Consider the following 27,420-nt stretch of genomic DNA (forward strand, 5'->3'; position numbering starts at 1 on the left):
GTATTTCTACATTGCAGTATTGATACTTTTACTTAAGTAAAAAATAATTGAGTACTTTTTCCACCACCGATCGTGCTTCTTCTCTCTTGCAGGCCGTGGTGATGAGGGGCTGAGGGCACATCATCATCATGATGATGATGCTTATTGAACCAAAGAGGGTTCTTCTGTTAGAGAAGTGTGCTTCCACACCACCGTCCACATCAGCCTATAGAGCAGCAACAGGACGTCAACATGGATGACAAAAAGGAAACTCTTTACTTCATGGGACTTCTTTTCTGCTCTCTTTGTCAAAGAGTCCATCAACCAAAAGGTGGGAAAAACCCTTCTCTATGCAGAGAAGCTTTGATCTATTTTGATAACTAAAGGAAAATGAAAACGAGAAAACAAAACAAAAAAAATATAGATAAATAAAAAGAAAGGGAGGGAAAGACACAGAGCATTATTTTTGTGCACGTAATATAACAAAAAAAAATCTTATTTTTTAAAAAAGGCATTCTGGAAGTTTCAGAGTGATTCAAAGGAAAAGAGTTATAACACACAATGTGTCTTTTATTTTCTTTTTTTGTAAAATATGCAAAACTTTTATTTTTAATTTTTTCCTGATGTCTGTTTTTTGACATTCTATTTACAGTGGTAGGGACAGCAATTTGTACAGATTTAAAAAAAACTCCTGACAGACTGACCGCTTAAAGCTACTTCTTAATAACGCACAGAAAAATAATGGTTTTAAATGGTTCTTTAAAAGGTTCCTCGTTTGGTTCTAGAGAACCTTTTATTTTATTTAAGTGATTGTTCTTTGAGGCACCTTTAACCACTTAAACCCTAGCATGTCCTAATAGGTGAACATTTGCAAAAAATAGCCGATCCACAAGCTCTCAACGCGTCGTAACACGACGCGTTGAGAGCTTGTAGATCGCATATTTTCTGCAAAGATATTTGGTGTAGAGCGGAAAAGAGAATGGACCAAGTGTTTGTGGTTTAAGTAGTTACGGGTTCTTTATATAGAACCATTACAATAAATGGTTAAGAACCTTGTACTTAAAGGCTCTTTTTGGAACCAAAATGGGTTCTTCTATGTCATCACTCTGAAGAACCCACTTCAGTTCCTTTATTTTTCTGTGTGTACCATAGCAAGTCCTCTTCGTTCATAGACCGTCCTAAAACCCATTCATTAAAAGATTATTTAACTGTTATATAAAGGTCCATATTTTATGGGCAAAGACAAAAGGACAATCATAATTATTTCTATATATATATATTCACTCTACTTCTAAATAAGTTATTTAAAAACAGTAGTTTATATAGCATGGAAAAGGCTGAGGAATTCAGAAAGGGACATAGATCCAGCTCAGTAATGAGTTATAATATTTTAGAACGTTAAAACTGTTTTAAATTGTTTTTAACAAAATGACATATTTGTGCTGAGGATCTAAATCTGATGCTGCAAGTGATGAATGATCACATTCAATGTGGGTCCCTTATTTAGAGCTGTGGTTCTCAAACATTGTCATGTCAAGACACCCAAATGAATATATATATATATATATATATATATATATATATATATATATATATATATATATATATATATATATATATATATATATATATATATATATATATTTTTTTTTTTTTTTTTTTATTATTATTTTTTTTCCTTTAACAGACGGAAGTTAAGATAGGGCTTAAAAGGGATAGTTCACACCCCAAAAATCATAATTTCATTAAACTTTTCGTCCTAAAATGACATGCCCCAAAATAAGGGGTCCAATATTAATTGATTATTTTATTAAATGAGTGATTACTTTATTATAATCTATTAAATCAATTCGTTCAGATGAGCTGTTGCGGTCATAGTCCCATCAGTGTCCATAAGAAGTGGTTTTAAGCGGATTTGGTGTGCTAGGTCTTCAGGTAGCAAATCGTCGCTGTCAGGCAGAAACCTCTTATCTCCATATTCTGACTTTTTCTTGATCATACTACAGCGTCACACAAAAGTATCAAAAGTAGCAGATCCACAAGATGGAAACGTGGCGCGACGTGACACGTTTTGAGCTTGTAGATCTGCTACTTTTTAGACCTTCCAGAAAGTGGAAATCCTTGATTACCCGGGCTAAAATCCTTGATTTTGCGATGAAATATGCAGGGTTTTTATGTGATTTAACCCATTGAGACCTGAAGCCCATTCTAAATGTCTCCTAAATCCCAACAGTTTTCTGAAAAACGTATGTTTCTATATCAGTGGTGCTCAATCTTTTTCATGTCAAGGACCCCCAAAATGCGGACCCCCATCAAAATATTTTGTTCCAGGGACCCCCCAGAAGCAAAGATTTGAGTTAAAATTGTTCGCTTTAAAAATATATATATTCAAAGATTTGCACACATTTTCACGATTTTTCAAAAATAGCAGATCTACAAGCTCGTAGCGCGGCACTCGGTGCCGCGCTATGAGCTTGTATATCTGCTATTTTTTAATAGCCCAAAGTGTAAAATAATGCTTTTTAGCTCACATCTAAAAATGACACAGTTCCAAGTCTTAATGGGTTAAACGATGCGCATATTATGAAAAAAGTGACCCTGCATAATTATGTGGATAATCGCATATTATGCGCATAAGTGCATGATCACGTTTTTCTGAAGTGTCAAACTTTTGCCGTTTTATCATTTGAATCCTGAAAAGTAAGCGTTTTGGACATAATACGAGGCTTTCCGCCCGACAGAGACGAAATCCAAGCTTTTGTACAGAGTTATGAAATGTCAAGAGGACATCATGTTCTAGATCAGACCAGCGTGATGATTATTGTGATGATGATATGTGTACAAAAAGAACATTTACAATGAATTAATTACTAGATAAAATAAGCAAAGCCGATGAGGGAAAAACAGATGGACTTTTAGTGAATAATAAAATGATCATATGAATAATTTGTTTTAGGGGGGAAAGTGGAGCTGTAAGCCCTTTTTTCACTGCTGCTGTTGTCTCCTGGATTTTTAGACGTTTCTGTCAGTGATTTTTACGTACTTTGTAGAACGTAAGTTGTGATTGTGTTCTGTTTTTTGTCTTTCACTTGAAAAAATCCTAGAACTCTTATGCCTTATTTTTGTGTTTTTTGATGAACTTGTTTTCAAAGTAGATTAGATTAGATTATAGGTGCGGCAAAAGGTAGCTTTCGTAGAGAATATAGATATTAGCTTTTCCTTTGCTCAAGTTTTTGTGGGATCTTTTTTTTTTTAGGTTGTGCTGTGTAGTTGTGCCTTATTCGCTACTTGTTACGTCTTCACGTGAGTTCGTGTTTCGGAACACTGTTTGTTGTTGTCTGTCATGATCATCCGTCTGTAGCGCCTGTATGTTGAACACCTTGCTGATCGGATCGCATCTAAGGTGCAGTAAGCGATATTTTGTGTTAAAAATAAGTGTTAAATAGCGCTATACTTCCATAGCGATCATTGCTATAGAGTGTTTGCTCAGTAACAGGGGCCTCCCTGTCTCTCCGGCTCTTTAGCAAACAGAAAATACATTACAAACACTCTAGCAATGATTATTATCGGAATATAGAGCTTTAACCTTTTGACTGAATAACTTTAGTTCTTTTCCCCATAAAATATCACTTACATGACCTTTAATCTAGGCTCAGTAATCTGGGTCTTTTAGTGCTTTTCTTCTCTGATCTGAATGATCAAAATGAATATCAACAAATATCAGGATTCTTGCTCAAAGAGGTTTCACACATAATAGGCATCATCAGTCTTTGAATTAAAGGTAAATCATAGGAGGTCAATGTTATACCATCACATACGTCCAAATATCTCATGTTTAGAGACATCAAAAAGCTGTAGTTACTAAAGAAAAAAGAAACGTTTTTTACAATTAACTGCATGCTCACTAGACCATGGAAGTGCCATTAAATATGACTTTAGGGCGCGGTCACACCGAATTTGATTCTGCCTATGCGGCGGATTCTGCAATGCTTTTCAATGGGAACGGAGCGGTTTGTTGCCATTCGCAGATTTCCGCAAAAACATAAACAACGCTCCGTTCCCGTTGAGGAGCAATCGGCAGAATCCGCCATATAGGCAGAATCAAAGTCTGATGCGACCGTACCCCTTATACAGCCTTTAGTGAGACAGCAAGTTTGAATGAATTTGCTATTCTAATCCCCAAATCTGCAAAAAAAAATGTTTCTATCTAAGCCTTAATTTTTTTGTGTGGAGGAGGAACCGCCTGGCATCTCATAGGATTGACACTCAGTTGTGAATGTGGGATTTGTAGTTTTACAGTCAGCCATAAGATTATAGGAAGGCCTTGACTACTACCCTCTCTTCAGTTAAAGGGGAATGCAAGTCCAAGGCCAGGCTGATTTTATTGTTTTCCTGTACAGGTAAAAAAAAGAAGAAAGAAACCATAAAGGGTAAAAAAACATGGAAGATGCTGAACCTTAGTACACTGTGATGTACTGTAAGCTATGCAGCTGTAGATAATAAAATTAATAATGTGTATGTTAGATGTACAGTAGGTGTGCCAATGTGCAAGCATTGACATTAGCCTACTAGACTACTGTCAATGCTTGCACATTCATTGGCAAACCAACATTTTGTTAATTTTATTAGCTGCAGTTGTTTTTGATCACTGCAACACTACAGTCATGTTTTTACCCTTTCTGTACTTTTTATAACCTGTACTGGAAAAAAAACGACAAAAACGTCCTATAAAGGGTTTTGTTCCCCTTTAACTTGTAATCGAGTGAAAAGAACTGAATTATTGCTGAGTTGTTTTGTCATGTACGCTATCGATCGGGCATCTTTTAGAGTGATTTTGAATTGTATTTGATATGTGATTTTATTTGTCTTCACGCGCTTCACGTTCACTGTGTTTTAAATGACTTTGTAACCAAAGATGATGCGGAGCCATCCAACGGTAAAAGCCAATCTGTCTTATCAGAGCTCATGTTGGTTTCTTCTTCCGGACACACACATCCAACAATCCTAATAGACGGTGGTTCTCAAACGTTCTCTCTTAGAACTTTGAGAACCACGGTCCTATAACGCATCAGCCTTCTGAAAGCGACTGATCCCTGAAGTTACGGGAAAATGCAATTCTTTCAGGTTGTTAAAAAATAAATAATGTCTTATTAAGTGTGTTTACATGCTCACAGTATTCCACGTGTTATCGCCTATCCGTGTTTATAAGGGTCTTAGTTTTCATCATTAGATCCGAATGTTGAAAAACCTTGTAAACCTGTATGATAATTGAACAAATCCTATCAAAATGGTGCTGCTGTGTACATTTGCGGAAAGGTACATCCGATGACATAAAAGTTATTGTTTACTAGTGTGTGGGATAACGATGTATCTGGGGTAGTGTCGTGGAAACATAAGTATAAACGACGTGTGAAAATATAGCAGCACCAAAAAAATCTGAATACTTGGATACATCAAAGAGGCTATGCACGTGACATCATCGTACCCGGAAGTTACGCGGGAACGCCTACTGAGTGGCAAAAAACTACTTTCTGGCCTTGACAGCCCATACATCCAAACAGAAAAAGTCCTATCTGATTGTATAAAACAACGTTAAACTCACCAACATTACAGCTGTACGGAAAGCTTGAATAATTCTCTTTCTATCTGCAAAGTTTTTGTTTCATAAAAATCCACCGTAGAGATGTTATGAGCACCTCTCTGTCAATACATTCTGTGCAGGTGATTATTCTTTGTGTTGGAGTTTGGAAGCGCTCGTTTTCATTAACGCAACGTCCTGCTGCCTCCTGCATTATGTGACATTTAGAAACAGGTGGTACGCAGGACCGTTGAGTGATTTCCAACGAGCGCTTCCAAACGCCAACAGCAAAACATGCTGCTCAATGTTTTGCCACTCAGTGCAGCTGAGGGGGGCGTGTCCCGGTGTAAAATTAATCTCTATTGATGGAACTGTGGTTCTTGTAAACACACTCATTATAAACTGATGAAATCAACACATCAATAGTCAAATCTAGTGTTAATTTAACAGAGTTAAATGAACACTGAGGATTTGACTGTGTAACCCAACATGGCTGTATGTCTTTATACTTCTGTTATCACTCAAAACAGAACACAGGATGTATCAGACTTCTTGTGATGATGTCAAACATGAGAATTAACCCTTTTGTTGTTGTAAATACAGTCTATTTTCTTGTTGTTGTTGATGTCGTTGTTGTTGTTGTTGTGGTTGAAAATAGAACACACTTGCTCCTTACCATTTTTTTTGTTTTGTTGTTGTTGTTGTTGTTTATTTCCACGTGTGTGTTTTTGTTGATATTTTCATAATGAATAATCTGTCCAGATTACACAAACCTGCAAAGTTTTCAGTTTCAGTTTCACACCAACCTCATGAAGGAAAGTGTCGTGGATTATTGTTTTTCTGTTCATTAAAAGTAAAAAAAATGATATTCCATGTCTTAGCCATCACTTCGAATCCAAAAAAATGATTTTGAAACTATGAAATGACCACGTGTTACGCTGCAGTTTTATTTATTTGAATTTTGTTTTACGAAATATTGTATATCATGACCTTATAGGCAGTCATGATGTAGTAAATGTTCATTCACATTTAAAACTATCCAAAGTTGTTATAATTCATAATAATCATTATTATACATAATCCTTAATTCTATGATTTGTTTGCTGTAGACAAAATATTGGAAAACAATACATTTCCTTGCACTTAACTTTTTTTTTTGTCCAAACCAGCTGTGAAAAAAACAAAAATGCTCTGGTCCATCTTTTAAGTGTTCAAAGCCATGGCGGTTGTTGTGATTAATATGCTTATTTCATAGTTTCAAAATGTTTTGCTGCTAAAACGGGGTGGTCCAAACAGTTGTGTCAGACGCTGGCCTCTCTGTATCTTCACAATGTCTTCTTATTTTTTTATTTGGTGGCTTTACAGAGGATCCACAACTTAATTGTCAGATTTTGACATTCAAGAACAACAACAAAAATATATATACTGCTTTACTATTTGTTTGCTTTCGGTGCACTGCAAATAGTAACATTATAGGAATAAATATATAGGAATACCATTTAAGATGAACATCTTGTTTCAACTATGGTGTAATAGGATTGATGGAGGATAATTCCACTGGTTGTTCAAGAGCAGTTGGTTTCTCAACCTTTTTCGGGGTCAGGGGGCCCATTTCTCAGCCCACTTCGTGGCCCACCCAGCTGACCAAGTAACACGGCGGAAGAATTCGGCTGCCATGTTAAGTGGCTCTGATGGGTGGGCTGAGTGCATTTTCAGAGCGTGTTTATTTTAACAATCAATCAATCAGTCAATCCGGGAGGGCATCTGTGTCATTTTAGCAAAAATAGCAGATCTACAAGCTCATAGTGCGGCATTTGGTGCCATGCTATGAGCTTGTAGATCTGCTATTTTTATGGCTCAAAGAAAATCTTAAAATGACACAGATGCGTTCCCAGTCTTAATAATTGTTGTTTAATTATTTGAGGTGCCCACTTGCAATACCCTCACGGCCCAGCAGGTGGTCCCCGGTCCCACAAACAGGTTGAGAGAATCACTGTTCAAGAGGCGGGATACCTTTGTATTGACCAAAGTGTGTAGTTAGTGTGTGAATTATATGAGACATTGTGAATATAAAAGACTGGCTTATTGTCTCACTCACTGCTTCTAAACAGCTTCCTTTATTTATAATAACTCATTTTGTACAGTTTTGTTAGTGGAGAGAGAGAGGTTTTGATATTTGGTTATTTTTTTGCAAAAAGCCACTATTGGCTACTTTTGTCTTCCTTGTGCCAGAGTTGCTACATTGTCTGTAAAACTGTCTGTTTTTTATTGATTGAGAAGAAAAAATGAAAAAAAAAAAAGATTTTCCTTCCGTCTTGGTTTTTCTCTTTGAATTGGAATATGTCAATTTCCTTTTGTTTTTTAAATAAAAGTCTTGTTTTAATTCTTGTGCGAATGATTTTATTTAATATTTGAGCGGTGCCAGCCGCTCCAACAAGTGACCTAGTGTGTTTGTCCGTAAGAGCACGGCCTCAACATCTGCGGTTGACCAGTTACACTAATTAAACACAAACCGTGCTTTAAGACGTGCACATGCGCGCACGTGCTCACACACTCACACACACGCACACACGCACGCGCGCGCACACGCTCACACTCAAATGACCGCTCAACAATTTGAGTAGGAGGTTAGTTACAAATGGACCCTTACAGGTGTGTATGAATATGAGTGTCTCAATAGAGTTATGGAGATGTTTTATAGTGTACAACCTTTCACATACAGTACTGTATAAAGACCATTCACATCCGCTGTAAATTATTTGTTTATTGGTCAAGTGAATTTTTCATATTGACAACAACTGCGCTTAAACTAAATGACATCTTTCTCTCTGTCAGCTGGTACACCTAAACATTCCCATCCATCCATTCCAGTCACTCTTCTTATCAAACTTAATCCATTCAATCAGGGAACACATATATGACGTCATTTTAGATTTTTAACTAGAACCATTATTTTATACGGTGGGCTATTCAAAAGTAGATCTACAAGCGCATTGTAGATCTGCTTTTTTGTTTGAAAGATCGTGCAAATCTTTGAATATATAGTATGTTTTTTAAAGTGATTTTTTTTTACTCAAATCTTTGCTTCTTGGGATTCCACAAATGCCTTCTAAATCCTACATTTATTTTTTATTTTTAAACTTATGTTGCTATATCAGTGGTTCTGAAATGTAATGAAATCTGCAAACCCCCCCCCCCCCCCCCCCATCTCAAAGAAGCAAAGATTTGGGTTAAACATTTATATATCGGCTATATTCAAAGGTTTGCACAGATTTTCAGGTTTCTTTTAAAAAAAAAATAGCAGATCTACAAACTCATAGTGCGGCACCGCTTGTATATCTGCTATTTTTGAATAGCCAAAGACATCTAAAGTGACACAGATGCGTTCCTGGATTCCTGGATTTGTGAATGGATTAAACTATTTCGATTTAAAATGATCGTTTTTCTCATGCTGTGGTTCTGACATGGTGCAGCGACCATCACGTCCCAAAGGCCACATTAAAGTATAATAATATAGATTAGAACTTGCAACTCATTTCTAGTAGCTCAACGTCTCCCTTTATGAATGAACATTTTCTCGGCCTACTACAGTAAAAGATGTGTTCAAACAAAAAGTCCTCTCCCCACAGAATCTCCATGAAGCTCAAACAAAGGTGTAAGTGTGAAACTATACTGCGTTGTCACACCACACTGCTATAGAAATGTAGTTACTGTTTAACCATGATGTTTTGTCATCTATCATAGTATTACGTATATAGAAAATAAATATAAAAGATAAGCAAACAATGTCTAGACATGAACTTAACTTATCTTAACTACCGTAGCAGGCTGTACCCAGGGCCTCCACCCTGTTGCCTTTTAAAGTGCCATTTCTGTCTATGTATCTTCATTTTGTTCGCTTATGGACGCACATCGAAACGAGACATTTCAACAAAACCTCTCCTGACCCTCTGTGGGAAGCACACACTATTACAAAGAAATACAGTACATTAAAGTCTCACTGTTTAAACATCGATTTTTTAAGTACTCTATTTGGCGACAGCTCTGGTAGCTCCGTTGTCATTGGAGCGTCTCTCCGCGGTCTGACAGAACCGCAATTCCCAGAATTCAGTTCGAAACAAAACTACGGAGGTGTCGCTCTAAAACTAGTGTCACAGGGTCCTAGCGCCCGAGGATGTTTTGGAAAGCAGCGACAGCGTGGTCAGAAACAGTAGCCCTGTGTCTTAACTTTAAAAGACAGTAGGTGAGGTGAATCTGGAAAGATTATGCCTGCTGCACACTGCCACTCGCAAGTTCAAGAGAAGTGTTATTACAGAAACAACGTTTCGGTCGTGTAGACCTTCCACAGGTTTGCGGACTTTTTTAAACTTTAAAATACATGAATAAATAATTAAACACATTGCCGGTGCCTGGGGTCAGGCGTTGGGGTGTCGGGGGCAGACACTCGCGACAAAAAAACATGTTTAGAGAATGTTTAAAAAAAAACACCTTTAGGTGGAATGGTTATTGTGAAAAAATATACCAGTGAAAGATTATATATCAAAAATAAGATTCATTTAATTGATGACACAGTATGACTTTAAACCATAGCTGACTGAGGTTGGGGGACCTCAGGGCTCTATACTAGGTCCGCTAGTATTTCCCTCTACACCAAATGTCTTCGGCGTAAATAGTCATTAGCCCCTCAACGAGGGTGAGCTCGTTGAGGGGCTAATGACTATTTTCGCCCCCAGAAGAGGACACTAGGGCTCATGTGGTTACATTGGTTTCCTTATTCGCGGCCTCCTCCAAAGATGGCCAGCATGAAGCTGAACAGGTAGATGATGTCCAGGTAGATGTTGAGCGTGGCGTAGATGTACTCCTCTGGGCTCAGCGTGTAGCGCTTGTTCCCTATGAGCAGCTGTGTGTCGAACGCAAGGAACTGTTGATGGAGAGAGAGAGAGAGCGAGGGAGAGAGACCACGTTTTTCTTCGACCTTGAAAAGCCATAGGCTCACATTATGACACCAGATCAAGAGGAGCAGTCCACTCAGAGAGTAGGCGAGGTCTATGGTCTGGAAAAGGCTAATTTTGAGCTGCTTTTACTTTACTTGAGTATTTCCGTTTTTCAATAGGCTTCTTTAGAATACATCTCAGAGCCATAGATTGTAATTGGACCTTTGTACTGTAGATCTGATATTTTCGCTATTTGATGTACAGCAAAGTACAGTGTAGGGTTTTAAAGTGGATAATACACAATACACACAGCATTTAATTTAGCAGTTTGTAACATCAAGAGTAACCGAAAATTGCTGATCTACAAGCTCTCCAAGAAAATAGCCGATCTATAATGAAATAGCCGATCTACAAGCTCGGCTAATTTAGCCTCTATATGGATTAGTCACCCCTTTGCTGTTTTTGTCGCATTCCTAGATGTAACCCAGGTTTCAAAATACATACTCTGATGGCTGTCTGTGTGTCACTGCTGGGAGACACACACACACACACACACACACACACACACACACACACACACACACACACACACACACACACACACACACACACACACACACACACACAGTCTCACTAATCAATCAAGTCACATGACACAGATCAGTCACACACAGCCACACCCTATAAAACAGGGTCAGTCTGCAGGGGTAGAGTGAGGTGCACACACCACTCTGAAGCTGCTACAGACTTTTACCCAAACTGATCGACCTGCTGGCTGTGACTGAGTGAATCTGATTGAATTGGCCGGGTTTCTTTTCCACATGATAAGAAAAAGGATCATGATGGCGAGCCAACTAAAGCTGACCCCAAATTGAATGAAGTTTGGGTAGGCCAAACAACAGCAGTCACACACTCATTTCCCCCCAATTAACACTACACTTCTTATTTTTTTGCTTTGTTCACACTAAGCATATTGTAGTGACGATTTCAAACAAACATTTAGCCACTCGGCTGGGTACAGGAATATCCGTTTTTATACATTTTATACATTTTTTTATACCTATACAGTACATGCACATGGCGTAGGGTCATCAGTGGGTCGTACCGAGGGGGGCGGAGTCGGCTAGGGGGAAAACACAGATTTCCCCCAGCTGGTATAGACCGAGGGATGTGGGGTTTTCAAACTCATATGCTGTAAAAGTATACCAATCAGTGGCGTAGCCAGAAAGCTGGCAGCAGCTGGGCATGGGGATTTGTGGGTGGGCACTCATGCACGCGCGCTGCATGAGTGCATCCGATAATAACCGATTATCGGATTTTAACCGATAATCGGTTATTATCGGTTAAAATCTTACTTTTTTTGCGCAATTTGCGGGTCTTTTGCGGGTTTATTATGTTATTTAATTGTTATTTTTGCCTTAATTTTCATGAAAACATTGACAGGTCGCAAATAATGCCCCGTTGTCCGCCTCCTCCGCGCGTCCGCAGTCCGCGGCTGTCCGCCTCCACTCACAGAGCACAGGCACAGTTCACAAGCAGAAAAAATGGCCCAGGCCTACCTATGCCCACCCGTGGCTACGCCCCTGATACCAATTTAAAAAGCAGGCGTCATGGCTTGCCAGATCACAGGCACAGAACCGTGTTGCCACTCGACAAGGAACGCTACATTGGCAAATTAAACAAGAGTCCGATTGGAATGTTGTCCTGACTGGACAGAGGATCCAACACAACACAATGGCCCGAGGTTATCTGATTTAATCGCCTGGTAAGAGACACTATTACATTTTCTATAGATATGATCAATTAAACTTATCATAATATCAAAAAGCAAAAGCCATTCATTCATCAATGATGTTTATAGAACACGTAATAGTGAATTCCAAGTACAGGAGAGAGGAGACATCGACGCCATTACAGTTTGGAAACGTAGTTCAACATGCAGATATTTACACACAAAACAAGCCAAACCCGGCTATCCTCGTTTAAAAACCTACAGAAAACACGATTGTAAATCTGGCAATGAACACGGAGCTAAAGCAGTGTGTAAATCCTGCATGATATTAAATGGCGCACTTCGCCAAATGATAATGGCGTCGGTACGTGCCGTTCACAAAACAGTCTCTAAACTGTACTTTAAATTCACTATAAACAATATTGATGACTTAATGGCTGTTGGGTTTTGATATTATGGTAAGTTTAATTGATCATATCTTGTAATAGTGTCTCTACCAGGCGATTAAACACTGCATATGTAAACATGTTTTGTGACACGGAGGGAGACGGGACGTAACCAGAAGACTCGCCCCAAAACACGCTCGCCCCCATTTTTTTCACCGACCAGCGGTTCTTGTATTCTCTTGTATTTGTTTTACAGAGGATAAGGTTTGAAATAAGTTCAGGGTTAGGCATAGTTTTACAGAGGTTCAGTTTAGGAATAAGGTTATGTTGGCACCGTTTTACTGAGGTTACGTTTAGGAATAAGGTCATGTTTAGGCATAGTTTTACTGAGGTTACCTTTAGGAATACAAAGTGAATCCCGGCGGGTTTGCCCCGGGGCGACTGTGTTTTGGGGTGGGTTTTTTGGTATTCAGACGGAGATGGAAAGAGGGAATCAGATCTCAGATCTCAGTGGTGCTTGTGCTGAAACTTGACTCATGCAATAAGATATACAGATAATCTGATAAACCACATGAACCCCAGCTTACGTATTCTGGGGGGAACATAAACCAAAACATTGCCAATCTAGCTCATAGTTACAACAAGTGTTCCGACGCACTGTGAGCTCATAGATTGGCAATGTTTGGTCTTTTTAGTCACATATATCTTAATAAGTCAACTTTTCCGAGGGAGAGTGGACGATTGTGTTCCAGCTGTCCTTCTGATGGATTTTTCTTGGCTGACAATGTTTCTATCGTCCATAAAATAGCTCTGAAAATGATCTAAACGATCGTGTATGATGTAACTCTCTAAAATCGAATGGGGCGTTCCTGGGCGTTCCCGTCTATCTCCGTGTGTATCTATATATGAACCTGCTGGTTGCAACCCCCTCAAGGTGAACCCGCCCACACCAGGCTTAAAGGCACAGAGGCAGAATGGCTCCTTCACATATGCTACACTAGAGTTTCGGGGGGCTACGCCCCCCTCAACCCCAGCCGCGCACGGGGCCCAGCGTGGCCGTGTGTATATTGGGGGACCCAAATCGCCGGAGTGAAACTGTGGAAAAGTTTTTTTGAAAAAGGAAAAAATGTGAAGAAATAAAATTTGTTATGTTTCAGGGGGTCCACAGGGGGTCCGCGGACCCCCTGATGGTCCACTGACCCCCTGTGGAGTGTTGGGACGCGCGGGGACACCCCTGGAACATTGCGGACCATTTCGGTGTTTTTTTTTTTTTCATGAAGGTGGTTGCTTGTTTCTGGCGCAGGCTGTGCAAACCTGGCAACCCAGCGCATGCTGCCGCACGTTTAAGTGGCGTAGCGTCATGAGGGTCAGTGGGGCCGTGGCTCGGTCAGTGAAGACCCTGTAGTGCGGATGATATCTGGCATAGAGGGGCAGATTGTAAATCCACAGAGGAAACATCCGTGGGCTACCATTGGTTCAGCGATGTGTGCGGTCGCCCTGCGGCCCCTCCTCCTCCACCAATGTGCAGTATTGAGAGCCCTGACGTCACAACAATTGGAGCGATGGGCACTGCACTGTGGTTGGTTAGGGTACACCTAGGGCCCAGGTAGAACCCAGTTAAAGCCTGCATGGGCAAACCCAGTTAGGACCCGCCTTGGTCCCACATAAACATGGCTAGTTGGGGCCCACCTAAGGGCCAGGTAGAAGCTACTTATAGCCTGCATGGGCATCGCAGTTGGGACTGAAGTGGATGCCGCTGACATTGCTGACATGGGGTCCATATGGTTTAGCCCACCTTGAAACCATATGGGAACTACGCTGGCATGCTGGCTGTAATGCAAACGCTGCATCATACCTGCAGTGTGTAGTTTGATGTTGTGTGTGTAGCAGATATACCTGCAGTGTGTAGATCAATGTCCATAGGAAAGTCAATGCCCAGCAGTGTTTTTTTCCCCCAGCAGAGTTTCTAGTGTCTCTGTGTCTCTCTGGAAGAGGTTGCACATGAACTCTGCAGCCGCACTGAGGCGCTCCAACACAAACACTCTGACATTAAGCTGCTTCACACAACAAACATCAGCACCACGCTGCTGTTTGTCCAAAAGACACAATATCTCCTCTCCCACCGACGTCATGTGTTCATTTATCGACAGCCGTACAGACTCCTTTTGACACATTTTACGTCGTTTATCCAGCTCTCACTGACTCTCCACATCGGGCTGTTATTTAGCTGCGATCAAGTGAACGATGTGAGAGATGAGCTATCACAGACGGACGGACAGGGGGTGAAACATAGTCTTGCGCCATGCCTTTCGGCCTGGCGGAGACAATAAAAAACCGAAAGTAAAGGAAATGGCCATTTCTGCAACAGAAGTAGTCAATAAACTATGCTATGAAAACATGGGCCACATTGGCAAAGAATGTAAGAAAGAGGCAATCATGTAGAAAATAGCCGATCTCCAAGCTTACAAAGCCTGTCAACGTGAGGCGTTTCGAGCTTGTAGATCGGCTATTTTCACAATATTTACTTGTGGAACGGAGTCAAACAGAATGGGGGGGTCCCAGATCAAGTACGTGTATTTGTGGGGGGGGGGGGGGGGGGGGGGGGGGCGGCGTGAAAGGGTTGATAAACACTGCTCTAATGGGAGCGAAATTATCTGAAATTACTACATGACCATAATGCAGCCTAACATGCGTTGCACGGGGCGGTCCTGCCATGACGTTAGTTACTGTAGTTGCTGTGGAGCTACATAGTTCTCCAGAAGACACACACAAACATACACCATCTACAATGGACGAACTGAGCAGCAATATAGACATTCACCACACGAACGTGCATTGTTGACAAAGTGATTGCACAGCCGCTGCAGGCATGACAACCAGGTTAGCGTTAGCGACATGGCAGCTATCACAGCGCCCTGTCCGTCGTGCTGCAACTGCCTGTGATGGCTACAGCAGTAACAGCAAGCTGTCTGCGATGCCATTGTCTGGAGACTGCTGTTAGCGTGACAGGACCAATGAGAGTGAGCGCTGTAGTTGTTGCTAAGATACGGTGGCGTCTCTGCCCCATAGCTTGTAGATCTCTCACACATGATTGGCGTAGGCTGCGTTGCCAGGTCTGACTTTGTGTCTAAGCAATGGTCGGCTTATTTTTGCGCGCCTTTGGGCTCGTTTGCATTGTGCGCACGGCAGCGCTTGTTTAGCGTACGTCAGCGCGACGTGGCAACGGACGTGGCAACGTGAAAGGTGATTGGCTGGTGAAAAGAAACACCCGACGTTACACCAGAAATGGTGCCTGGAGAAAATGGTGACCAAAAAAAAAGTTTGGAAAAAAAGGAAAAAACCCCCGCAGCGGCTGGCTGCTGTTGTGGTGATGAGGTCGTGCGCACGGTAAACGGTACGAAGCTGCCTCCCCTTCCGTTTTGTCCGACATTTGGTGAGTAGAATTAATAATGTTGCGCGGTGGAAAAGGTGTAGTGAACAGTGAGATGTCCCCTACGCGAGGCGTAAATTCAGCGCGGCCGCCGTGGCGAGTCAGTAGGCGACATGTGGTCTGGCGGTGCGTTGTTTATTCGATAACAGAGCTGTGGGGTGTCGCCACCGAGGGTGCGGAAGTTGCTCGCCATTTATATAGTTAGATAAGCCAATAATTTGATTTCATCAAGTTATTGGCTTAGGAATGCGACAAAAACAAAAAAAAATATCCCATGAATTCAAGTCTCCATGGGTGACTAATCGATAGGAAAATAATATTTTTTTGGGGGGTGAACTATCCCTTTAAAGGGCAGCTACACTAGGTGTTTGGTTCTCACCAGAGTGAAGAGCATGGCTCCTATAGTAGCATAGATGGCGTGCATCATGGGTACCTGAGGAAAAACAAGGGAAAAGCATTACTAAGCACATTACTGATGTAAGGACAGGAGACCATGCACTTTTCTAGATTACCTTAAAGATTATGAACGGCTAATCTGTTTTCCACTCAGAGACACCTTAGTGTACATAAGGCAACTCTATATTTAGACCCGACGTTACATCAGGTATTGTGACTGCCACAAATGTGCAGACAGACAGCGATGATGACCCGACATCCTGTTATACTTAAGTATACGCAGTGGTGGAAAGTAACTAAGTACATGTACTCAAGTACTGTACTTAAGTACAATCCTGAGGTATTTGTACTATTTTCCAATTTCCAATACTTTTACTTCTACTCCACTACATCTCAGAGGCAATTATTGTTACTTTTATTCCACTACAATTATTTGAAAACTTATAGTTACTAGTTTCTTTGTAGATTTTGATTATTATTACAAAACACACATTAACCACTTCAGCCCTATATACATTTCGGCCATTTGAAAATAGCCGATCTACAAGCTCACAATGCGTCGCGATGCGACACATTGTGGGCTTGTAGATATGCTATTTTCAAAAGATTTGTATACATTTTATGCATTTGAAAACTTGTGAAATGGGACCTTCTGCATAACGAGTACTTTTACTTTTAGTACTTTAAGTACATTTTGATACCAATACATTTGTACTTTTCATCAAGCAATTTTTTTTGTATTTCTACATTACACAGTATTGATACTTTTTTTTAAGTAAGAAATGTGATTGGCGAAAGGGCCTACTCTGTGTGGAGTTTGCATGTTCTCCCCGTGTCTCTCAGGGTAGTTAATACCCTCACAAAAACATGTAGTAATCCTGGTCGCTATACCGCCCCCCCCATGACAGCCGAGGCGCCTGATGGAGGGGAAAGGAACTGGTTGGAATAACATGTTCCTTCCACGCGTTACGTCCAACCAGGGAAACTCCCCCCTGTCAGGTGACAAGAAGGTCAGTTGGCTCTCATGCATTGAAGGAGGCATGAGCTCGGCCCTGGCCTCCCCAGGCTGGTGAGGGGAGTGTAGCGCCCAGGATCACTTAGAAAATTGGCACCGGGTGAAAAATAAGGATTACAAAATCGTGGGATAAAAAATATTTAAAAAAAATAAAAAAGTAAGAAATGTGAGTACTTTTTCCACCACTGTGATTTGGTATGTTGAACGCATGTAAAACAGGTGAATGATGATGAGGTGAACTTACGTATCCAAAAGGTACGACGATGGACATGGCGATGGCACAGAACAGCATGCTCATGCACATGCAGAACAGAACGCCCTGACACGACGTGAAGTCAATCTGAAACACACACCACAGTGTCACCGACCACACCCTTTGTTCTGACCCTATCCTCTCTGTAGGGTGGAAACCTCATATGTACAAAACTGTTACTTTTCAATAATTCAAAAATAGCAAAAGCAGCAGATCTACAAGCTTGCGGATTGGCTACTTTTGATACTTTTGTGTGACGCTGTGTAGTATGATCAAGTAGGGAAGTTAATTACGAAAAAACACACAAAAAGTTACAATATGGAGATCAGACGTTTCTGCCTAACTGCGATGTTATGATATGTATAAGTGATAAGAGTGAGAGATACATAAATAAATGCTCACTTTGCTCTGGAAGCTGAACAGTGTGACTGACAGACACACCAGAGCTGTGATTCCGACGCACAGCATCACTGACTTGGTGTTGTAGAAGCTGTAGGTAGAGAGAGCACATTGTTGAACTCTCTCTCTCTCTCTCTCTCTCTCTCTTTATTGACATGGCAAACATACGTTTACATTGCCAAAGAAAGAAAGAAAAACTAATAATAAAAATAAGACAGAGCTGTGTACGGTATAGACAAAACATATTTTCAAATATCATTGTCTCTGTCTGTCTGTCTGTCTGTCTGTCTGTCTGTCTGTCTGTCTGTCTCTCTCACACACGCACGCACGCGCGCACACACACACACACACACACACACACACACACACACACACACACACACACACACACACACACACACACACACACACACACACACACACACAGACACACACACACACACACACACACACACACACACACACACACACACACACACACACACACACACACACACACACACACACACGCATTGTTCATTTACCTTGACATGAAACCCATAATGAAAGCCAAGCTCAAAGTCTGTGAGGGATGAAAAAAAGTGATTACAATACGATACGATACGCCATGCCATGCCATGCCATACCATGCCATACAATACAATGACCCTATCGTTTAATGTTAATAACTGATAACTGATGTATACTCACAAAGATAATTAACAGGATGATGTTAGTGGGGTGCTGTCTCCTGTTAAAAATTACAAGAAAATGCAAGGTTCAATAACGGAATCTGAGTCCAGGACTAATCTACCACCCACAGTGGTCACAGTGTAATGTCTGTCATCCAGTGGTTCTAAAGTGTGGTCCGGGGACCCCCATGGGTCCAGGGGGTCCCCAGCAAAAGTAGTTAATATAACATCACAATCATTTTTTACCACTTTCTCCATTCATAATGTTGGCTATTCAAAAATAGCAGATATACAAGCTCACAGTCTGTCACCAACATCTGTAAATTATTTTGAAAAATATCTAAACTGTTTGGAAGATTTTGAATAATTTAGATTTTTCTTTACATTCATCTTCTCTTCAGGGGGTCCCTAACACAACACATTTTCAGATGGGTGTCTGTGGCCACATACATTTGGGGGTCCTTGACTTGAAAAAAGTTCGAGAACCACTGTTCTAGGGGGTCCCCAGCCAAAGTAGTTCATAATCTAGCATCAGAATCTGTTCAATCACTTCAACCTTATCCTTATACTTATTAGCTATTCGAAACAAGCCTATCTATAAGATCACAGTTGTGAGCTTGTACATATCTTTATTTTGAAAACCTTTTGAAAAATCTTGAATAAAAAAAACAGAAATGTGAAGGTTCTTAAATACACAATCTTCTCTTATGGGGTCATTGGCACAAAATCTTTTCAGGGTCCACGGCCAAGTACATTTACATTTGAATGTCTTTAACATGTTCTCAATGTTTGAGAATCACTTCTGTAATCAACGTGTTGATACATGGTGCATTGATTATTGTTTATTGATATCTCTAGGTAGGAAGGACATTTTTACCTCAGATCTCCGCAGCAGGACAATGCAATGTAGGTGGCCAGGAACGTTAGGCTGTTGGAAGAGGGGGGGGGGGGGGTATAATTAAAGCTGCAATCCGTAACACCATACATTTGGAGCTTTATAATTTGCATGGTGAGGTGTCCTCACTTACTTTGCAAGTGAATACAAGCCGGGGTGAGTTTGTATATAGTACCTCACTGGTGCACTAGAGAGAGAGAGAGAGAGAGAGAGAGAGAGAGCGGACAAAGTACAGAGCCGAATGTCAAGTTTACTAAATATTGAGGGTTTAAAAGGTCTGAAAATATACATAAGCATGAATCCAAGATATTAATATGTTAATATAAGATAATGTGTCTATAAAGCTATCTGAAATCTATGACAAAGTTTAATATGTAAAAAAACGCAGAGGACCCCTGCTCTTATGTACTGTGTGAATGTACAGAAGAGTCACAACATGCATTTTGAATATTAACCAGCAGTAACTATACTGTACATTCTTATTGTTCCTCCTGCTAACAGAGAAGTGAAGAAACACTACAGTAGATGTTGGAACAGTTACCAGAACGTGAAGAGGGCAACGATTCCCACCGTCACCAACAGCTGTACCATCAGGATGGCATAGACCTGGCGGAGGTCACACACACACACACACACACACACACACACACACACACACACACACACACACACACACACACACACACACACACACACACACACACACACACACACACACACACACACACACACACACACACATTACAAAATGTCATCTAAAAAATGTTGTGATTAAATTCAGGTGACATTTCCAAATACGTTTTTCACTGACATAATTCCACCAGAAAACTCACGAATAGATTGAGACCATTAATAGCTTGAGAACATTGTATTTACAAAATGTAAATGAGTGTGAATTATTATAATTGATCTTGGCGTTCAGGCTCTGTTATACATTACTCCTTGCTCAGCACATTAGCAGACAACCATTTAAGAGCTTGGAGATATACATCTATAACAACCCCCCAGAACCCTTAGGGAAAGCAGAGCCTATACTGGTGGTGCTGGGGTGGTGGTGGGAGCAAACACAGAGACATCATACAACATTCAGTGGCGGCACTGACAGCAAGAGGAAGTACAATGAATCAGGTGAGCTTAAGTAGAACGCCAATTTGGTCAGCTGCTTGTCACGTCACATACAACATCGCCCACATACATAGTGCTGCACATGCGTGTAAACCTCTCAAGTGTATCTGCCTGAACTACAGTAGCTCACAAGCTACGCATCATTAAGATTCTAAAGAGTGTACACATGGAACCAAATGTACCCGTCATGTACATTCTTGTGTGTTAAATGAACAGCTGGTCAGATACATTTAAGATAAAGGATAAGCATCAAAGCAATGTTAGCGATTACGTATTATCATACATTTTTTACTAATTAAAGATGCAGTAGGCTAAGTCATATTCTTTTGTGTTATAAAGCTCTATGTCCCCATAGCAATCATTGCTAGAGTGTTTGTTCAGTAAGAGGGGTGTCTATGCAGCTCTTTAATTGACAGAAAATACATTTTCAGGTTGGGATACCAATTTCATCCAGTCAAGAGAGAGAGAGAATTCATAGGATACAGAATAAACATATGAAATTGAAAGTGATAAAACTAAACAAAAATTGAAGCTTATAAATCGGTTCTTTCTCCTGATTGGATGCAAATGGTCCCCCCCCCCCTGAAAGGGTATTATCTGTTTATTTAAGAGCTGTAGAGATGGGGATCAAAACCTGTTACTGAACAAACACTCTAGTCTATACAGTAGCAACGATAAGAATAGAGCTTCAACTTGGTCTCTAATGTGTGTAACTTGTTCCACCGAATCTTTTATGAACCCTGTGGTTCTCAAACCTTTTCATGCCAAGGACCCCCAAATTGATATGTATTTGGCCGCAGTCCCCCCATCTGAAAACGTTTTGTGCCAGGGACCACCAGAAGAGAAGATTTTCGGTATTTTTCAAATATTTTCAAAAATAGTGACGCGCTTTGAGGTTGTAGATCTGATATTTTTGAATAGCGAACATATAAATGGATTAAGTGGTTAAAATTATTGTGATGCTGTTTAATGCTTTTGCTGGGGACCCCCTGGAACCCCCCTAAGGACCCCAGGGGGTCCCTGGACCCCACTTTGAGAACCAATGCCCTAGCATCCCTGTTATGAAAAAAAGGAGGGGACCAAGTATAGACCCCTGGGGGACCCCTGAATGAAAGTGGTTAAGGTTCCGTACCTTCCTGATGAAGAGTCTCCTGACCTGGGCGTCATCCCACGAGAACTGGACCTGCATCTCCTCATAGCCTGGCAGAACAGGACAAACACATGCATTTTACTTGAATAATGTACTTGAGTAAATTGTTTGAGTATCTGTACTTTATTTGAGTATCTTCTTGACCACTATGCCCGGCCCGACCGACTTCATAATGGGCGTGCCTATTGCCGAGGACCCGAGACAGTGATGTGACGAGTGGTTAGACGGGTCGGATCAGCGGATCTCCAAAAATATAGATAAAACCGCAAATCGCCATATGTGGAGTACCCTGGTGTCATCGACGTCAGGGTACTCCATATATTTGGTCATGACTGACACAGAACTCCTTATATGGCATTTGGGGACACAGAGAGACAGACACACGGGTACAACGGGTACTCTGCATTTCCAACTTGCATCGTTCCCGAGTAAGCCGGTGCGCACCAGTCTATTTTTTACATAATTAGAAATCACACACAGTCACCCTGGGGAGATGTTTAAACAGACCGATTGTTTTCATAACAATCTAACTTGATCGATAGATTTTCAGCCTAAGTGACTGGTTTTGTGGTTTGTGGGCCTTTGTTTACTCCCGTGCTCCCCATCGGCTTACATTTTGAAGTGTGGGTCATGACCGAAAGAATAAGGTCGTGGATACAAGCGGCCGAAATGAGTTTTCTCAGACGGGTGGCCGGCCTCTCCCTTAGAGATAGGGTGAAATGTTCAGTCATCCGCGAGAGACTCGGAGTAGAACCGCTGCTCCTTCACTTGGAAAGGAGCCAGCTTTTAGGCGGTTCGGGCATCTAGTACGGATGCCTCCCGAGCGTCTCCCTATAGGGAGGTCCTCACTGCACGCCCCCAGGGGCAGACCAAGGACCAGATGGGGAGGATTATATCTCCACACTGGCCTTGGAACGCCTCGGGATTCCCCAGGAGGAAGTGACTAATGTTGCTCCAGGAGAGGGAAGGCTGGAGCTCTCTGCTTGAACTGTTGACCCCCGCGACTGACTCCGGATAAGCGGTTGAAGATGGATGGATGGATGGATGGATAAGGCGCTATGTACTGTATGTAGCTTTCACAACTTTGTTTCTACAAAATACTGTACACTGGTCACAGTACCATGTACATGGATTTGTCACACATATAGATGTATGTTTACCTGGAGTGCCAGTGGCCTCTTGATAGGTGGGCGGCTCATTTTCCGTCTTGCTTGCAGCGCCGACCTGTGAAGTGTGTGAACAGTTTGCCATTATTAGTCAGCTGTACGACTTGGTTTACTACATCGTCGCTGTCGAGCGCAAACCTCCTATCTCCGTATTTCAACTTTTTTTATTTTCTTTAATAAATCAGTGCTATTGAACACCCTTTACGTCTGTGTGTGGGTTTGATAAATATTTAACCAATGACAAGCTTTAAAAAGCGTCTCTGACTAAACCTCCTAACTCCATTGGATCCTCAAACTGTCGGTCAAACCACCTAACTTCAACTTAGGGTTTTTTTTCCCGTCTGACTTTGCATTCTAATCAATGATGGACAATCTCCACATTAATGGTCAAAAACCTCCTAACTCCACTTGAGTTGTATTTTATTTCCTGAAAAGTTAATATTTTGGACATAGTTGGTTTCTGCCCGACAGCAGAGATATGTTATGATATGATCATTTCACTTTTTTTTATATATATTTCCAATTGTATTCATGCGTTCAAAAGAGGAAACAGTCAGTATCACGTGATTATTTCACAATTAAATAAACAATGTCTGCTAACCACATTAACCCTGACACGATTATTATTATAAATGAAAACAAACTCAAATAACCAAAATATTTACCTAAAATAGCCAGTCTACAAGCTCACAACGTGTCGCATCGCAACAACAGCTCACTGAGCTTATAGATCAGCTGCCTATGAGATGTAGTAAAGTAGAAGTAAAAGTACCTCAAAATTGTACTTAACCACTGGTTGCCGATTTGTTTTTATTTGTACACTGCAATCATGTCCATTGTAATTCTATAAAATCATGCATGCCAACTTTGTTGTCTAATTGTTGTTTGCAAATCATGTTCTACTAATGTTTATTATTGTGTTATACCTCGTAGAGGCCTCGTATGGAGGAGGCCTCCTCCAGCCATGTTTCCCTCCTATATTCTGTGTACTGTTTTTTTTTTAATTGTTTAAAAAAAAATTGTGCTAAATAAATCAAATCAAATCAAAATAAAATAAATCAAAAATAAATCAAATACTGTACCTTTCCCTTCGTCATGTTGTCTTTATCTTCTCCGCTGTCTTCCACAACCACAAGGTATGTTGGTGCTGCTGACGATGACATGGATATGACCTACTTCTCCTGGTCAGATGATGATGATAATTAGATTTCCAGTTATACAAAATGTTTTCTTCTGGTAATGGTCCTCACACGGTGTGTACCGTTCAAAGCCTCTGCTGTCAGTCAGTCAGTGTGGGGATGAAGTGTTGTTGCTTACAATGGCTGTTTCTAATTCTGTCTTCACTGTGGAGGATTACACTAACAATTTACAAAGCCCTGCACGAGGTTAATCCTTCTCTAACTCTGATGATCCTGCTGCCACGCCCCCCCCCCCCCCCCATCCTCTGCCAGAGGGAGGTGGATCATCCCTATAGCCATGTCCAGGTACTGTAGGCCTATAGGCATTGAGCTTGGAGACAGGATTGTACCACATCCTGTCACTGAACAGGGGTGCAGTTTCTTATGTGTTAGCAGGAGCATTTAAAAGTGTGTTGCCCCGACATGTTAATCTTTCCCAGCATTGCTGTACTGTAGATTGAGGTGAGTTACATATCTGTGTTACACATGCAGAGTACATGTGTTACTTACAAAACTCTGTGGTCCCACAAAGGAAGGTGGAAGCATAGCCTACTCACATTTTGTACTTAAGTAAAAGTACCAATACCACAATGTAGAAATACTATGTTACAAATAAAAGTCTGCTATTCCAAATTTTCGTGAGTAAAAGTACAAAATAATTTGCATTAAAATATACTTAAATACTGAAAGTAAAAGTACACATTTTGCAGAATGTCCCATTTCACAAGTTTCAAAATATTAAAAATATTTTGAAAATAGCAGATCTACAAGCTCACACATCGCAAGCGTTGTTGTGAGCTTGTAGATCTGTAATTTACCAATAGCCTAAGTATGCATAGGGCTGAAGTGGTTAATGTATGTTTTGCAATAATAATCAAATCCTACAAAGTAACTAGTAACTCAAGTTTTCAAATAATTGTAGTGGAGTAAAAAGTACAATACTTGCCTTTGAGATGTAGTGGAGTAGAAGTAAAAGTATAGAAATTTGGAAATACTCCAGTAAAGTAAAAGTACCTCAAAATTGTACTTATGTACAGTACTTGAGTAAATGTACTTTAGTTACTTTACAACACTGGTCCCACCACAGAGGAACAACAAGGAAGTATGAGTATTTGGAAGAAGGGCCACAAGTTCCTAATGGATTTTTTTCTAATCATCACACAACCTTACAAACTGAAAATAACCATCTCTCCCTGCAGGGTTCTGCATAAACCACAACAAAAACATATTACTATCAAATTGTTGTCGTTGTTGTTGTTGTTGTTGTTGTCGTTGAACTTTTACAGATACTTGAGAACCTGTACAACAGCCCAATGTGGAAGTGGAACCTATAAGTAAGCTAAATGTGTACATGATATGCCCTGTTTGTTTCTTTGACATACTGTAGTGCCTTTATGTGGCTGTAACCTCAGGGGCGTAGCCAGAACGCTAGCCGAGGCTGGGCCTAGGGAGTCGTGGGTGGGCACACATGCACGCACGTTTGTGCACTGAAATGTGCGATTATTAGTGGTTTTTGATGCTTTTTTTGCGGGTTTGTGACGGATTTCGGGTACATATATATACACTGTTATCAAAATGGCTGAATATGACATTATTATTATTTTTTGGGTGGGCAGAAAAAACAAATGGGTGGGCCCAGGCCTACCTATTACCCACCCGTAGCTACACCCCTGGCTGTTACAAGGTGTCATTATACTGTATGTGCGCTAACTGTAGGTCATGGGTTTAAGAGTAATTCCAGCAAAACTATGACATCATGTTTTTGTGTAACTAGTAACAGACGGACGAGACTCATGAGATGAATACAAGAAGACTCACCCCAAGACGAACGCACCCCAACTGAAAAAGGAAAACTCACCCCGGGGGTAGGAACACTCACCCCAGGGGGTGGGTAAACTCACCCCAGGACCTGAGAAAACTCACCCCGGAACACTCACCCCGGGGGTAGGAAAACTCACCCCGGGGTAGGAAAACTCACCCCAGAAAAACTCAATGGTGTAAAGTACAGTGAGTTTTTGTTTTGTGGGTGGGTTTAACTTTTCCCCTCTACACCAAGTCTGCATGTTTAAAAAAGGCACATCTACCGGCTTGTGAGCTTTCCTTTTTCACAGAATGCTTTCATAATGAGACACGTTTATCCATACTGGATTAAATTCTGTCTTTGAAGGTATAGAATTACCAAATTATGTTATGTTCACTTTTCTGATGAAATCTACCTTGTATTTAAAGCACTTTAATTAGCTAAATGTAATTGAACAACATAATTTGGTAATTCTATACCTTCAAAGAAAGAATTTAATCCAGATATGGATTAAACATCATTATGAAAGCATTCTGTGAAAATGGAAAGCTCACAAGCCGGTAGATCTACCTTTTTTTAAACCATTTTTCAAAGTTAAAAACCATTGGGGTGAGTTTTCCACAAAGTTGGGGTGAGTCTTCCGGGGGGGTGAGTTTTCTCAGGTCCTGGGGTGAGTGTTCCTACCCCCGAAAATCTTGGGGGTGAGTTTTCCTACCCCTGGGGTTGAGTCTTCCGGGGTGAGTTTTCCTACCTCTGGGGTGAGTTGGTTTTGGGGTGAGTCTTCTTGATACCGTCTAGAATACCAGGTCCACTAGGGGGCAGCAGACATAGATAGATAGGTGGGTTATTGCTCTGAGTCTAATGATCTTTACAATGTCCTGATGTGAAAGAAAATATTTCTAAAGATATAGATATATAGATATATATGATGTTATGTTATGTATAGCCTATATGGACAATCAAAATCAAAATTGTCAAATAATATTAGTAAGAGGCACAAAAAAAATGGCGTTGTTATAATGCCTCAACTCCTACTTTTGGGGTGGGGGGGTCCCCAGTTCAAATATGATTATTTTGGGGGGGGGTCCCCGGTTCAAATATGATTATTTTGAGGGGGGTCCCCGGTTCAAATATGATTATTTTGAGGGGGGTCCCCGGTTCAAATATGATTATTTTGGGACGGGTCGCGGCCTGAAAGAAAAGGTTGAGAACCACCGCTTTACAGCATAACACTGATCTATCATTCTATGATCGGCTAGTGTGGTGTGTTTTGTTGAAGTTTGCGATCGATTGCTTTGGTCTGCTACAGTGAAGGGGCGGGGCCTTGCATCG

At 40.9% G+C, this 27,420-nt stretch overlaps 2 protein-coding genes across 3 annotated transcripts in view; one reads left to right on the forward strand and one right to left on the reverse strand.

The window, feature by feature from the left end:
- LOC311049206 (RNA-binding motif, single-stranded-interacting protein 2-like) overlaps positions 1 to 1,513 on the forward strand; it is a 73,202-nt gene extending 71,689 nt beyond the window's left edge. For both annotated transcript variants that reach the window (XM_084062699.1, XM_084062700.1), the window contains exon 14: positions 93 to 1,513. The gene's annotated coding sequence lies outside the window, so the exon portion shown is untranslated. The remainder of the gene's footprint in view (positions 1 to 92) is intronic.
- Positions 1,514 to 10,328: 8,815 nt separating this feature from the next.
- On the reverse strand, positions 10,329 to 24,272 carry faim2b (Fas apoptotic inhibitory molecule 2b; the record flags this gene model as incomplete). The annotated part of the gene is made up of 12 exons (XM_084061905.1): positions 10,329 to 10,478; positions 16,419 to 16,472; positions 17,695 to 17,790; positions 18,106 to 18,193; positions 18,627 to 18,664; positions 18,793 to 18,832; positions 19,651 to 19,701; positions 19,802 to 19,855; positions 20,210 to 20,274; positions 21,926 to 21,993; positions 23,104 to 23,167; positions 24,192 to 24,272. 12 exons carry the CDS (start codon positions 24,270 to 24,272, stop codon positions 10,329 to 10,331), a joined length of 849 nt encoding a protein of 282 aa, XP_083918031.1.
- Between the last annotated feature and the right edge of the window lie 3,148 nt (positions 24,273 to 27,420).

The sequence above is a fragment of the Gymnoscopelus microlampas genome (assembly GCF_963454915.1).
Source record: "Gymnoscopelus microlampas genome assembly, chromosome: 7".
Classification (NCBI taxonomy): domain Eukaryota; kingdom Metazoa; phylum Chordata; class Actinopteri; order Myctophiformes; family Myctophidae; genus Gymnoscopelus; species Gymnoscopelus microlampas.